The sequence below is a fragment of the Cetorhinus maximus genome, chromosome 4 (genome assembly GCF_964194155.1).
Source record: "Cetorhinus maximus chromosome 4, sCetMax3.hap1.1, whole genome shotgun sequence".
NCBI lineage: Eukaryota > Metazoa > Chordata > Chondrichthyes > Lamniformes > Cetorhinidae > Cetorhinus > Cetorhinus maximus.
Genome location: NC_135882.1, coordinates 52803230 through 52819979, shown reverse-complemented (window position 1 = coordinate 52819979; position 16750 = coordinate 52803230). Strand labels below are relative to the sequence as shown.

At 40.7% G+C, this 16750-nt stretch overlaps 1 protein-coding gene across 1 annotated transcript in view; it reads right to left on the bottom strand.

The window, feature by feature from the left end:
• Positions 1-16750, bottom strand: part of eif3hb (eukaryotic translation initiation factor 3, subunit H, b) — a 165827-nt gene that overhangs the window by 35919 nt on the left and 113158 nt on the right. The window contains exon 4 of the mRNA XM_078540198.1: positions 10911-11010. Within this exon, the coding sequence (XP_078396324.1) occupies positions 10911-11010 (100 nt within the window). The remainder of the gene's footprint in view (positions 1-10910; positions 11011-16750) is intronic.

The window sequence follows — 16750 nt, the reverse complement described above, 5'->3', positions numbered from 1 at the left end:
CACTCCAAGCCTGTCCCCCAAATTCTACGCTCAGTAAATTTAGGTCATCCAAAATTCTGTTGTCTGTACCCTAACTCACACCAATCACCCTGGCGCTCGCTGACCAACAATGGCTATTAATTAAGCAACACCTTCATTTTAAAATTTTCATTCTTGATTTCAAATCCTTCCATAGCCTCACTCCTCCCCATTTCTGTAATTTCCTACAGCCTCACAACCTTCTGAGGTATCTGTGCTCCAATTCTGACCTCTTGAGCATCACCAATTTTAACCATTCCACCATTAGCGGCCATGCCTTCAGTTGCCAAGGCTCTGAGCTCTGGAATCCCCTTACTAAACCTCCCTGCCTCTTATTACTTCCTTATGACACACCTTAAAACCTACTTATTTGAACAAGCTTTTGGTCATCACCTATAGGATCATCTTAATTGATTGTGTCGAGTTTTGTTTGGTAACATGCCTATGAAGTACCTTGGATGTTTTACACTGGTAAAAGAGATATATAAATAGGAGACTATTAAAAATGACAAATGTTTGTCATCCATGCTAGTGCTGCTCTGTATGAATTGTCTCAGTAAGGGAAGAAAGGATAGACTAAGAAAAAAATGGGGGGTAAAAAATCCATAGAGTATGAAATAGTTGATACTGTGCATGGTTATGGTAAAATTACATCTACTTTGCAGCCAGTTTCCGCTGTGCTGGGAAATGATAAACAGTTCCATTTCCCATTACTGACCTCTCACACATGGAGACATGCATTTATCAAAAAGAGCCTTCTACGTCACTTTTGTACTACAAAACAAAGGTAGATTTTCAACCATGTAGAAATAAGCTATATTTTATTTCATACTTGCATGTTTTGATGGGCCACAGCCTCAATTTAGAAAGCTATTTAGAATATCCAAAATTCATAACAGATGGTTTCATTCAGTTGCAAATTTGAACTGTGTGCATTTTGGTTCTGTACATTCAGATTTACTCAATATCAAACTGTGACACTACCGAAGTTCAGACACGAGAGGGCCTGGTGAGCTATGATAACATCTGAGCTCCCTCCACTGACAAAAACACATATTGCACCACATAATCCAAAGAGGCTTCCTGGACAAAATGACGTTTGCTTAAAAATATAGATGCAAGACTTCGATCCTTTCAACATATTCTATCAACAGCTCTGACAGAAATTCCTTTTAATTTCCTTTTTGTTGATCCAGTATAATCCAAGTCTATGTTCTCATTATCGACTCCCCAAGCAGGAGAAATAATCTTATTGCATATCCTAACAAAACCTCTCATAATTTTGAAAACTTTTATTAGCTCTCTCTTTGGCCTTCTTGGTTCACACAAAATAGTAATTTAATAAGCCTTTGTCCATAGTTGTGACCTCTCATTTATGGTATCATTCTAGCAAATATTTGATGTATCTTTTCCTATAATATCCATCCAGTAACAGTTTGTCCAGAAGTCCATAAAATACTTTAACTGTGCCCTAACCAATATCTTGTACAAATTTAGCATACTTTTCTTGTTTTTGCATTCAATACCTCTCTTAGTCAAACAGCTACATACTCTTTGATATTATGTCCCTTAATCTTCTAATGTCACCTTATTAAATGCTTTTTGGGATAAAAAGATCTATATACACTGGATTCCTTTTACCAACACACTTGTAATTTCTTTGAAAAATTGAAATAAATTTGCTAAGAAAACCTGCTGTTTATAAATCTACATCGAACAGCCCCATATCAGTCAGTTATTTTATCCGTCCTAGTTTCATCCCAATTCTCTTGTTCTTGGCATAGTTCCAATTTCCAAATATTTTAAGAAAACTATGATAACTGCCTCATCTTCAGCCTTCTTCATTATTCTGGTGTCCGTGTCAACATAGCGCCAAGTTGTATTTTGTAGTTTTATTCCCATAAACTTCTTTTATTGAAATTACAGTTTCCTTTTGAAAATTTATCTCCAGTAGTCACTCTTGCATATCCTCTTCGGATATTCCAATGGTTACACTTTTACTTTCTGGAAAAACTGAAGCAAAACATTTATTAACCATCTGTCACTGCGTCACTCAGTTACCAGAAAACCTACTTCATCTCCAAGTGATTCCAACCTTTGATAATCCTTTTGCTTATATGCTTATAAAAACCTCTCGTTCTTTCCCTCTAGTGACTCAATATTTTCACACTCTCAGTTTTCCTAATCCACCCTTTTTGCTTCCCACCCATACTTTTTTATTTTGCTCAATTTTCCTGTATTACATACTTCTTGTATTTCATACACCTTTTTGAAATCTGTTATTCTAACCACTTGATTTATTCATTGAATTCCAGTCTTTGATGTATCTTCTATAATCTTAATTGTAGTGCTTAACTTGATGTTTATTAATTTCTTATTTAAATATCTCAATGCTGGTCTGTTGTTTGATCTGCCATTCTTTCCAACCAAACCAGGCAAGGTTTCTTTTCATTCCACTGAAATTAGTCAAAATCTTTGAATCCTCTTTTTCCTTACCCATTGAATGAATAAAAACTAATTAGGTTATAGTCACTACTTCCCAAGTGTAGCTCTAACTTTAGATACTTGTTTGGCCCGCTACATTGTTCAGAACTAGGTATGGCACTAGGTATGTTTCCATCCTGTTGGATGTGTGACATATTAACTAAGGACATGGTCCTACGCTCATTCTCAGCAATTAACCATCCCCAATTGTCCTCAAGAAGGTGGTGGTGAGTCTTGAATTGCTGCAGTCCAAGTACCCACAGCACAATTCGGAGGGAGTTCCAGGATTTTGACTCAGCGACAAGTGAAGGAATGGCAATATAGTTTCAAGACATTTTGTTGCATGGCTTGAAGGGAAACCTGCAGGTGGTGTTCCCATGCATATTCTGCCCTTGCCCTACTAGGTGTAGAGGTTGAGAGTTTGGAAAGTGCTGTCAAAGGAGCCTTGGTGAGTTGCTGCAGTGCATCTTGGGGATAGTACACACAGCTGCCACTGTGCATCGGTAGTGAAGGGGATGAATGTTTAAAGCGGTGGATCGGGTGCCAGTCAAGTGGGTTGCTTTGTCCTGGATGGTGTCGAGCTTCTTCAGAGCTTTTGGGCCTGCACTCATCTAGACAAGTGCAGAATATTCCATTGCACTCCTAACTTGTGTCTTGTAGATGGTGGGCAGGCTTTGTGGAGTCAGGAGATGAGTTACTCGTCGCAGAATTTCCAGCCTCCAACCTGCTCTTGTAGCCACAGTAGATATTGCAGCTGGTCCAGTTCAGTTTCTAAACTATGGTAACCCCCAAGACGTTGACAGAGGGGAGTCGGTGATGATAATGTCATTGATTGTCAAGGGCAGATGGTTAGATTCTCTCTTGTTGGAGGTGGTTTTGTGTGGTGCGAATGTTACTTGACACTTATCACCCAAGCTTGAATGTTGTCCGGGTCTTGCTGAATATGGCACAAACTGCTTCCCTATCTGAGGAATCGTGAATGGTACTGAACATTGTAGTGAATATCCCCACCTTATGATGGAGGAAAGGACATTGGTGAAGCAGCTGAAGATGGTTGGACACAGGACTACCCTGAGGAACTCCTGAAGTGATGTCCTGGGATTGAAATGATTGACCTCCAACAGCCACAACCATCTTCCTTTGTGTTAGGTATGACCCCAACTAGTGGAGAGTTTGCCCCCAGATTCGCATTGACTCCAGTTGTTAGGGCTCCTCAATGCTGCACTCGGTCAAACGCTGCCTTGATGTCAATGGCAGCTGCTCTCACTTCACCTCGAGTTTTGTCCATGTTTGGACCAAGACTGTAATGAGGTCAGGAGCTGAATGGCCCTGTCGGAACCATTCTCACACAAAGAAACATGCAACTCTGAAACAATTATTATTATCCGTTACTGTTTCCTTCAACATCTTCCTTCTCCATCTAGCTTAAGGTAACCCTTTTTTATTTATACAGTTTTGTCCCTTTACTGTGTTTATTTTTAAGTCAGAGTCAAGTCTTTCACTTTCCAACCAAGTTTGTTAGCTTAAACTCACATGCAGTAGTGTCAGGTTACCAGTTTTGTCCAAGTGGAGTCTGTCCCCTGTTTACACCTCCTTTCCCAAAAGTTGCGCACTTCCTCGCAGGTTTGAAACCACCCCCCCCACCCCGGGCTACATCACAATTCCTATGCATTTAACTGTCGAATCTTCCTCTGCTAATCTGATCCAATATATAACAAGATAAAAGCAAAGTACTACCGATGCTGGAAACCGGAAACAAAAACAAAAATTGCTGGGAAAACTCAGCAGGTCTGATAGCATCAGTGGAGAGAAAGACAGAGTTAATGGTTCGAGTCCATATGACTCTTCTTCAGAACTAAAGAGAACAAAAATGTGGTGAAATATATACTGGTTAAGGGGGGTGGGACAGGTGAAGCTGGATAGAAGGCCAGCGATAGGTGGTGGCAAAGGAGAGGTTGTGAAAGATGTCATAAACAAAAGGTCGAAGGGGTGTTGATGGTGGTGATAATGGCTAAAGGAGGTGCTAACGGTGACAATAAGAGTAGAAAACAGGGTAAGAAGTGACAGATGGCCCTGGTGGGGGCGGGGTGGGGGGAGGGGACAGTGAGGGAAAAAAGGTCAAAATGGGCTAAAAGGTGGGAGATAAAACAATAAATGGAAATAAATTTAAAATATAATAATAGAAATAGGTGGGGGGGAAAAAAAAAATATATATATATAAATAAATAAATAAATATATATATATATATATATATATATATATATATATATATAAATGTAAAAATAAATATTTGGAAAAGGGGGATCAAAAGGGGGTGAAGATGGAGGAGAGAGTTCATGGTCTGAAGTTGCTAAACACAATGTTAAGTCCAGAAGGCTGTAAAATGCCTAATCGGAAGATGAGGTGCTGTTCCTGCAGTTTGCGTTGAGCTTCACTGGAACATTGCAGCAGGCCAAGTACGGACATGTGGGCATGAGAGCAGGGTGGTGTGTTGAAATGGCAAGTGACAGTAAAGTCTGGGTCATGCTTGCGGACAGACCGAAGGCGTTCCGCAAAGCGGTCACCCAGTCTGCGTTTGGTCTCTTCAATGTAGAGGAGACCGCATTGGGAGCAGCGAATGCAGTAGACCAAATCGAACGAAGTGCAAGTGAAGCGCTGCTTCGCTTGAAAGGAGTGTTTTGGCCCTTGGACAGTGAGGAGGGGGTAAGTAAAGGGGCAAGTGTTGCACCTTCTGCGATTGCATGGGAAGGTGCTGTGGGAGGGGGTTGAGGTGTTGGAGGTGATGGAGGAGTGGACCAGGGTGTCCTGGAGGGGTATGTAAAAGTTTCCATAGGTATGTGAAGAGAAATAGATTGGTGAAGACAAATGTAGATCCCTTACAGTTAGAAACAGGAGAATTTATAATGGGGGACAAAGAAATGGCTGACCAACTAAATACATACTTTGGTTCTGTTTTCACAAAGGAGGACACAAATATCATACCAGAAATGATGGGGAACACAGGGTTTAGTGAGAGGGAGGAACTGAAAGAAATCAGTATTAGTAGAGAAGTGGTGTTGGGGAAATTGATGGGATTGAAGGCTGATAAATCCCCAGGGCCTGATAATCTACATCCCAGAGTACTTAAGGAAGTGGCCCTAGAAATAGTGGATGCATTGGTGGTCATCTTCCGAGATTCTATAGACTCTGGAACAGTTCCTACAGATTGGAGGGTAGCTAATGTAACCCCACTATTTAAAAAGGGAGGTGGAGAGAAAACAGGGAATTATAGACCAGTCAGCCTGATGTCGGTAGTGGGGAAAATTCTAGAGTCCATTGTAAAAGATTTAATAGCTGAGCACTTGGAAAGCAGTGGCAGATTCGGACAGAGTCAGCATGGATTTATGAAAGGAAAATCATGCGTGACAAATCAACTGGAATTTTTCGAGAACATAATTAGTAAAGTTGATGAGGGAGCCAGTGGATGTGGTTTAGTTGGACTTTCAGAAGCTTTCTACAAAGTCCCACATTAGAGATTAGCGTGTAAAATTAAAGCGCATGGGATTGTGGGTAGTGCATTGAGATGGATAGAAAACTGGTTGGCAGACAGGAAACAAAGAGTAGGAATAAACGGGTCTTTTTTCCGAATCGCAGGCAATGGCTTGTGGGGTACCCGCAGGGATCGGTGCTGGGACCCCAGCTTTTCACAGTATATATTAATGATTTAGAGAGATCTAAATGTAATATCTCCAAATTTGCAGGTGACACAAAGCTGGGTGGGAGGGCGAGCTGTGAGGAGGATGCAGAGATGCTTCAGCATGATTTGGACAAGCTGAGTGAGTGGGCAAATGCATGGTAGATGCAGTACAATGTGGAGAAATGTGAGGTTATCCACTTTGGTAACAAAAACAGGAAGGCAGATTATCTGAATGGCTATAAATTGAGAGGGGGGAATGTGCTACGAGGACACCCAGGTCTCGTTCACAAGTCGCTGAAGGTAAGCATGCAAGTGCAGCGAACGGTAAAGGTGGCAAACGGTATGTTGGCCTTCATAGTGAGAGGATTCGAGTACAGGAACAGGGATATCTTGCTGTAATTATACAGGGCCTTGGTGAGACCACACCTGGAATAGTGTGTGCAGTTTTGGTCTCCTTATCTGAGGAAGGATGTTCTAGCTATAGAGGGAGTGCAGCGAAGGTTTACCAAACTGATTCCTGGGATGGCGGGACTGACGTATGAGGAGAGATTGAGTCGGTTAGGATTGTATTTGCTGGAGTTCAGAAGAATGAGGGGGATCTCATAGAAACCTATAAAACTCTAACAGGACTAGACAGGGTAGACGCAGGAAGGATGTTCCCGATGGTGGGGGAGTCCAGAACCAGGGGTCACAGTCTGAGGATACATTTACGACTGAGATGAGGCGATATTTCTTCACCCAGAGAGTGGTGAGCCTGTGGAATTCGCTACCACAGAAAGTAGTGGAGGCCAAAACATTGTATGTTTTCAAGGGGGAGTTAGATATAGTTCTTGGGGTGAAAGGGATCAAAGGATATGGGGAGAAAGTGGGAGCAGGCTATTGAGTTGGATGATCAGCCATGATCATAATGAATGGCGGAGCAGGCTCGAGGGGCCGAATGGGCTACTCCTTCTCCTATTTTCTATGTTTCTATAAATATATATAACAAACTGTATTCTTGAGTTTATTAAAATCTCGATGCCTTGCTTTTCAGGTTTCTTCCAAGCTCCCAATCTTGAACAAAATCCCTTCTTCAGTCTCTTTGCATTGTAGTTTCATGTTGCATATCATGAGAGTTTTGTCAATCAAACCCTCCCAAAACTATTCACACTTGTTCCCTGACATTTTTCACTCTGGGAATGGGGGTGGGGGTAGTGGAGCAGACTGTTTTGGAATGCAAATCACACCAGTGAATATACCTGCCTGGTTATGGATTCTTCTACACTTAATAACAGTCCCTTCCTATGCTGACTGTCCTGCTTGCTCTCTTTCCCATGAAGCTGTGGCCCATACTAAGCACTAATCCTGTGTCCTGCCTGTTTCCTGATTGCACCTTCAGGTTTCATTTCCTCTTCCTGTCACCTTGTCTCAGCCTCCCCCTTCTTCATCTCAGTGACCAGGCTGTCATGCTATAGAAATTCTGATTTAAAGCTTTTTCCCCAGTCAGTGCGCTATATTGAGGTGCTCAAGTTACACAGTTGGCTGTTTAAGTAACCACTTGATTGGGTATACAGGCTGCCCACTTTATTTTTATTTCCCACACATTTCACTGAAGGCAGTTTTGCCATTTTGTTTGATTTTGGCAATTTTAGGAGGCCTTGTTGGATCCCAGCAAATTAACTATACCTGCTTAATTCCCTCCATAGTCTTCCTCTTTCTTGTTGAGATGTTTTGTTCTCCCCAGCTATCAAAATTATGGGTTTAAGTTGGGTGGGGGGGAAGAGACACATTGAGGGTGTGGTGTGAGCAGATAATCAAAAGATGTCAGAGATAAAAGGGTCAAAGAGGTGTTGAAGGTGGTGGTCTTTCTTTGACCCTTTTGTCTCTGACATCTTTTGATTATCTGCTCACACCACACCCTCAATGTGTCTCTTCCCCCCCACCCACCTTAAACCAATTTATATTTCTCCCTTGTTGAAACTATGCTTCAGTTCTGCTGAAGGGCCATGAGGGCTCGAAACGTTGACTGATTTCTTCTCCGCCGATGCTGCCAGACTTGCTGAGTTTTTCCAGGTAATTCTGTTTTTATTTTGTTTTGGATTTCCAGCATCCGCAGTAGCTTTTAGCTTTTTGTTTTTATCAAAATTATGAACTGTTTGAAAGTACCTTCTCAATGCTCCCTTGTCAGTTCTACCTAGTGAATTTTATTGTGTATAATGATTCTATTGGCTATATCCAGATGTTGCTACCATTGTACAACTGGTGTCTGGTCTTCATTTAACACCCCTGATGAACATAAATTAAACTCAAAAAGATTTTGTACAATTTACTAAAATTCAAATCAGAAAGACCATGATTAAACTTATAGAGAAGTCTGATTAGACCACAGAGTATGGTGCACAGTCCTCGTCTTCATATTAAAAAAAGACTGGAGAAAGTGCAAAAAAAGATTTAGAAGGGTGATACCAGAACTGAGAGTGTACAACTAAGACTAAGGGTCCTTTCTCTAGAAAAGATGAGCCTGAAAGGTGACCTGATAACATTCTTTAAAATTATGAAGGGGTTCAATAGAATAGGTGTAGAGATGTTGTTCCCATTTGTGGTCCAAAACTTGGGGCCATAAATACAACATATTCATTAATTAATCCAATAAGGAATTCAGCAGAAACTTCTTTACTGATAAGAATATGAAACTCACTGCCACATGGAACAGTTAAGACAATTAGCATAGATGCATTTAAGCAGATGCAAGACAAGCACATGAGGGAGAAAAGAATAGAGATTGTCTTGATAGGGTGAGGTGAAGTAAGGTTGGAGGGGGCTCATGTTAAACATAAGCAGTTGCAGAACACCTACTGATCTTAATGGTCTGTTTCTCTGTTGTGTAATTCAATGTACATATGGCCACCTTGCTGAACATTTCTGTGCAATACAGAAGGAAATCTATATATCCCCAAAAGTTTTGCATCCTGAGTATTAGTCCCTAATTTCTGAAGCAAAAAAAACCCCACCCAGTTTAAAAACCACACAAAATCTAATTCAAAGCTTTAAGATAGTCCATAATTATGATCCGATCGCAATACAAGAGCTGATGACTTTAAAACTACAAATGCTGCAATACATTAATATTTATTAATTATTTGGACCTGCCAAGCATAGAGAAACTATTTACAATTTTGTTTTGTAAATTAAGTACTAGCAGACAACTATTTGTACCTCACGTAACCAATGTACTGGCGAAACAGAACCTATTTCAGTTGCATTTCTTCCCAAGGCTTCACAGCTTGCAATTTTGTTAAATATTGAGAAATTCTTGCAACAGTTCCACACTCATGCTTGATGAGATTAGACAAATACTTACTCAAACAGCAAATTAGGGGGTTTCAGGACTGAATTATGTAGTCAAAAAGGTTAGCTGGATTAAATAATGTTCTTGCATCTGTGAGACACTCTTGTGATGCAATTGTGTACACATCTTTCAATTTGATCAGGATTAGCCATAAAAGTTTTGTTAATAATATGTAGATAAATTTAATTTGTGAATTCTTCTGTTGTGCTAAGATTAAGAGGTTTATAAGTGCACCAATGCCATACTGGTTGATTAAAGCTGATATATTAACATAAACTGCTTTTGATTGAAATATCAAATGCTGCAGCAGGAATATTTTTGTAAAAGATCATAAATTATTAGGATTAGCGATTGTTCACAATTAATTTTATTTGCAAATGTGTGCTAAGCAAAATGTAATTTTAATGCATATATTAATATATCTCAAATCTTATACAATAGCACATTACAAATCCAGTGGATACAGCAATTCTCTTTAGATCTGCTCCACTGACAGACCTAACAGTCATTGAACCATTAACTGTGCAAGAAGCTGCTTATAACTAAAAGAATGGCACTGCACAAATGTAGTGCGTTTAGCCTGACAAGTTGAGATGCATTAGACCTGGTGTAGTAGCAGGAAGCTTCAACCACTTAATTTTCTTTTTATTAATTATTTACAATCTTTTTTTTTAATCACAACGTTTATTGCAGAATGGTAGAATTATATATTCTGCTGAAAGATATACAAATTAAAACATATTATTTAAATTGTGAGCAACTTAAGGCAAAAAAACAAAGTTTTGTGATACCAATGTTTTTTTCCATGTCTCAAAGCTAAGATGGAATGAATAAGCCTTTCAACAATTTGCAGGCCAGAGTGAAATTAGATAAGAATGATTTACTATTAATAATTTAATCTGGTCTACTGTGGTGTTTGAGGAGGGGTGACAGCAGTAGTTGACATAAATTGTTTAATTATTTCCAAAATACTGATAAGTACATTGAATAATCAGGTAATAAAGTTATCAAAGCAATTTTAAGTTTGGCACATATGTGGAAAATAGAGAACTTGTACTCGAGTTGTTTGATGTTTAATTCTGATGTTACGTAAGAATGCTTTGGCCTGCAGAAGAAAAAGTACAAGCAACACAGACTGTAAATGAAGAAAGCAGATGAATCCAGAGATCATGGGCTTTTCAGTACACTAGGATATGTTTTCATGGTTCATAAAACTAATCTTAAAACAGTCAATACAAACAAATTGCATTATATTACTGAGCAATTCTGGCTGCAATTTCTAAATGAACCCTATATACTGTCCAAAAGGGTGTTTCCAGAATAGCTAGTTAAATTGGTTTCGAATCAGCGCTAAATTATGGGTAATAGGTTTTTCTTTAACTTTTCCCTGTGGACAAACTTACCCTTCAGGAGTGAAATCTTTCTCCTTACAAACTTCCATTAATTTTGGAGTCAGTCTGTACGCCTTCAGTGACAGAGAACCCTGTGCAGTTTTAATGGGATCTGGAAACAGAAAGGAAAAAAAAGTATGTTAATTCTTAAAACTACATACATTCAGCAGAGAAATAACCACTCAAATGGCATTATGTCATTCTGCTGTAGAAAGGTTACGATAGTTGTGTCAGTCACATTGGATCCTCACCAAGGCTACACTTCTTTAGTTACAGGATACCTGACTAATGAAGACATGAAAAAAAAGACCTAGGATGACCCTATATTATAAGCAAGACGACAACTTATAGACAGAAAATGCTGGAAAAACTCAACAGATTAGGCAGCATCTGTGGAGAGGGAAACAGAGTTAATGTTTCAGTCCGTGACCTTTCATCATAAGTGAGGAAAAGTTAGACATGAAATAGATTAAATTTTTTACATCTCTAACTTTTATTTATAGACATTTGTAGCTGAATCTAATTTCTACAGTGTGCACTATTTAGAGTGATTATTGTTATTATATTTGGATATCACATGCAAAGGAGGGCATATGGTTGTCCAACACTTTTCTGTGCATCAGTTGCAGGAATAGTAACATACTGGTTATGTTACTGTACTAGGCCAATGATCTGAAGACACGAGTTCAAATCTTACCACAGTGGTTGGGGAATCTGAAATAAGTTAATTAAATAAATCTGTAATAAGATGTTAGTATCAATAATGGTGATCATGTAAAGGACAGGCTGCTGATATCAAGAATCGGTGGAAGACACTGAATACAGAAAAGACCAGGGGCCCTGACAACATCCCGGCAGTAAGACTGAAGACGTATGCTCCAGAACTAGCCACACCCCTAGCCAAGCTGTTCCAGTACAGCTAGAACCCTGGCAGCTACCCAACAGTGTGGAAAACTTCCCAGGCATGTCTTGTCTACAAAAAGCAAGACAACTTCAATCTGGTCAATTATCATCCCATTAGTCTACACTCGATCATTAGCAAAGTGATGGAAGGCGTCACCAAAACAGAGCTATCAAGCGGCACTTACACAGCAATACCAGCTTACCGATGCTCAGATTAGGTTCCATCAGGGCCACTCAGCTCCTGACCTCATTACAACCTTGCTCTAAACATGGGCAAGGAGCTGAACCTACGAGGTGAGGTGAGAGTGACTGCCCTTGACATCAAGGTAGCATTTGGCCAAGTGTGGCATCAAGGGTCCCGAGCAAAATTGAACTCGACGGTAATTGTGGGAAAACCTTCGACTGGTTGGAAATATATCTAGTACAAAGGAAGATGGCTGTAGTTGATGCAGGCCAATCATTTCAGCCCCAGGACATTGCTGCAGGAGTGGGGGTGTTCACTGATGACTACACAGTGTTCAGTACAATTTGCAACTCAAGATACTGAGCAATCATATCCTTTGGCAACAAGGCCTGTACAACATTCAGGTGTGTGTTGTTAAATGGCAAATAACATTCGCACCACACAAATGACCATCTCCAACAAGAGAGAATCTAACCATCTTCCAATGAAGTTCAGTGGCATTACCGTCACTGAATTCCCCATTATCAACTTCCTGGGGGGTTACCATTGACCAGAAACTTAGCTTGGCCAGTCATATCAATATTGTCAAGTCAGAGTCTAGGAATTCTGTGGCCATAAACTCACCTCCTGACTCCCCAAAGCCTGTACACCATCAACTATGCTCAAGTCAGGAGTGCGATGGAATACTCTCCACTTGCTTGGATCAGTGCAGCTCCAACAACACTCAAGAAGCTGGACACAATCTAGGACAAAGCAGTCCACTTGGTTGGTGCCCCATCACCACCTTAAATAGTCACCGGCTCCACCACTGGTGCATCAGTGTGCATCAAATAGTCAAATCTCCTTCAACAGCACCTCCAATACCTGTGACTTCTACCACCTAGAAGAGCAAAGACATCAGACTTGGGAACACGCCGTCTGCAAGTTCCCCTTCAAGCCACACACCATGCTGACTTGGAACTATATCATCATTCCTTCACTGTCAGTTGGTCAAAATCCTGGAACTTCCTTCCTAAAAGTACTGGGGATGTACCTCCAACAGGTGGGCTGCAGTGATTCAAGGAGGCAATTCACCAATACCTTCTCAAGGTAATTAGGGATAAACAACAGATGCTGTCCTTGCCAGAGATGCGCACATCCCATAAATAATTTCAAAAATCTGATACACTAATTTTCTAAAGGAAAGGAATCCACTGCACTTACTGGTTTATATATGATTCCAAACCCACAGCAATGTGGGCTTCAGCCAGGTGGTGAGAACACCAACAGGGAGGAAAACCTTGGCTTCTTCCTCACCAATCTATCTGTTGTAGATGCATCTACCCATTGTAAATGCATCTATCTGTGACAGTCCTCAGCAGCCTACTCTCAAGCATTGGGAAACTGATGGAAGGGAGTCGTTGACAGTAGTTCAAGCCCAACAATGCCCCGCCTTCACACTGAGGGCATCCTCCATCGTGTTGTATGGGGTAGATTCAGAACACCACAAAACTGGGCAGCATGAACCATCAGCAGCAGAATTGTATTCCACCAGAATCTGCAACTTAATGGCCCAACTTAACCTTACCATTCTACCAGTACCATAAAAATCAACCTTGGTTCAATGTGGAGTGCAAAAGAACAGGCCAGCAAAAGCACCAAACATACTTAAAAATGAGGTGCCAATCTGTTGAAGCTACAGCACAGGACTATATGCATGCTAAACAATAAAAGTAGCATGCTACAGACAGAGGTAAACAAAACAGACAACGGGTCAGATTAATGTTCCGTGATTCTGCCACATCAAATTGTGAATGGTGATGGAAAATTAAACAACTACCAGGAGGAGGAGGCTCCATGAACGTCCCCAACCTCAACAATGGTGGAGTCCTGCACATTCGTTTGAAAGACAAGGCACAACCAACTTCAGCCTGAAGTGCCGAGTGAATGATCCAAGTCGGCCTTCTTCTGAGATCCCCACCAGCACAAAAGGCAGTCTTCAGCCAATTCAATTCACTCCATGTGATATCAAGAAACAGTGTACTGCATACAGCCAAGGGCACGGGTCCCAGCAACATCCCAGCCATAGCGTTAAAGACATCAGGACTAGCTGCACCTCTAACCGAGCTATTCCAGTGTAGTTGCAACACTTGCCTCTGCCTGACAAAGCAGAAAATTTCCCAGATATATCCTGTCCACAAAATGCAGGACAAATCCAAACTTGTCAATTACCGTTCCATTAGCCTATTCCCAATCATGGGCAAACTGATGGAAGGAGTCACTGACAGTACTATCAAGCAACACTTTTCACCAATAAACTGCTCACCAATGCTCAGTTTGGGTTCTGCCAGGACTCAGCTCCAGGCCTCATAACAGCCTTGACCCAAACATCCACTAAAGAGCTGACAAGGGGCGAGGTGACAGTGAATATTAAATGAAGATTTGACCGAGCATGGCATCAAGAAGCCCTAACAAAATTGAAGTTTATGGGAATCAGTGGGAAAACTCTCCACTGGCTGGAGTCAGGCCGAGCACAATGGTAGATGGCTGTAGCCATTGCAAGCCAATCATGTTAGCCCCAGGGCATCACTGCAGGTGTTACATAAATCAGTGTACTAGGCCAAACCATCTTCAGCTGCTTCATCCATGACCTTCCCTCCATCATAAGGTCAGAAGTTACGATGTTTGCTGATGATTGTGAAGTGTTCAACAACACTCACATCTCATCAGATCATGAAGCAGTCTATGCCCACATGCAAATAGATCTGTATAACATTCAGGCTTGGCTTATAAGTGGCAAGTAACCTGCATGCTATACCAAATGCCAGGCAATGACCATCTCCAACAAGAGACAATCTAATCATCTTCCCTTGACATTCAAACAGCATTTCCAACATGGAATCCCTACCATCTACATCCTGGGATGTGTCACCATTAACCAGAAATTTAATCAGATTAGCCACATTTTTGTGGTTACAAGAAGCTAGGTATTCTGTGGCAACTGACTCACCTCCTGACTCCTCAATATCTTACCATCACCTACAAGGTACAAGTCTGGAAAAAAGACAATGTGCATTCATATAGTGCTTTTCACAACCTCAGGACATCCCAAAGTGCTCAACAGCTAATGAAGTGCTTTTGATGTGCAGTCAATGTTATAATGTAAAAAACGTGACAGGCAATTTACACACATCAAGATCCCATTAACAGTAATGTGATAACATTCAGATAATCTGTTTTTGTGATGTTGATTAAGGGATAAATATTGGCCAGGACACCATGGTGGGATGGAATACTGTCCACTTGCCTGAATGTGTGCAGAGTCAACAATTGTCAAGAAGCTTGATACCATTCAGGACAAAACAGCCCATTTCCTTGGCACCCAATCCACCTCTTTAAACATTCATTCCCTCTGCCACCAGCACACTGGGGGTGCAGTATGTGCCATCTATAAGATGCACTGCAGCAACTCACCAAGGCATCTTCATTCAACAGCATTGCTTAAACCTGCGACTGCTACAATCTAGAACAAGGGCAGCAGGAGCATGGAAACACCTACAATTCCAAGTTCTCTTCCAAGTCACGCACGATCCTCATTTGGAAATATATCATTGTTCATTGTCACCAAACCAAAATCCTGGGACTCCCTCCCCAACATCACCATGGGAGCATCTTCACCAGATGGGCTGCAGTGGTTCATGAAGGTGGCTCATCATCACCTTCGCAAGGACATTAACTGGTGTTGCCAGCAACACACACACGCCATGAATGAATGAATGAAAAGCTGCATAGACGGTGTCTATACCTTGATACAGTGACTGCCCTATACTTGGTGGGAAAAAAATAAACTTTTATATCCATAATGAGAGTTCTTGCACTGATGGAGAGAGTTGTTTTGACATGATACCAAACATCCACGGGTTATATTTTATTTTCCTGGTCAGATCACTCAAACTCCAGAAGTTCTCTGGAACCATGACTAAAATGCATCTGAAAAAAAATATCTCTTGGGGAGTGAAAGCTATGAATTGGTAAAGAGAACCTGATTCTCAAACACCTATATTTGGGGGGAAATGGAAAATGTGTTCTTCTGAGGACAGTCTGAGTCTTGTTAGGGCAGAGTAAAGAGAACTTGACATTATATTTAAATCATACTAAACCAGAGAGACTTAATGCTTAAAGATGACATTGTCCAGAAAAAGAAAAAAAACAAGGATCTAGCAATACCAAATATCACAAGGAATACATGACCCACAATTGTCTTGCAAGTGACAAATTTGGCTTTTGTCCCATCAACATTAAGCACTATTCTCTGAATAGGAAGGGTGTGCAGAACACCCACAGGGAGGTATAAAAGAACAATTTGCAGTAACTCCAGTTTCCCCACCTTGCTATTTACTCAGAAAAGGCATGGTGTGGAAAATTACTGCACCTATTCTTCTATGGTAAACTGCACTGGCATATTAATGCAATCTACCACTGCACTATCATGTGTAGATTTAACCCATACACATAATCTGAAGATTGTAAATTTATATGCATACAGTGAAATCAATTTATCTTGGGTCCATTATCAATTTATTTAATGTAATCTCAGTTTTCTGCTTAAACAGACGAAATTGGTCAAGCTTTCTTCTGATAAAATGTTGGGTTTAGCCACATTTCTACAGCGCCACTTTCAAGGTACATGGGTTTTATTTCCCCATTAATTATATTTGCTAAACTTGGGAGAAACCGTGCAAAAGTATTTTCATATAAATGGAAAACTGAAACAGAAAACAAATTC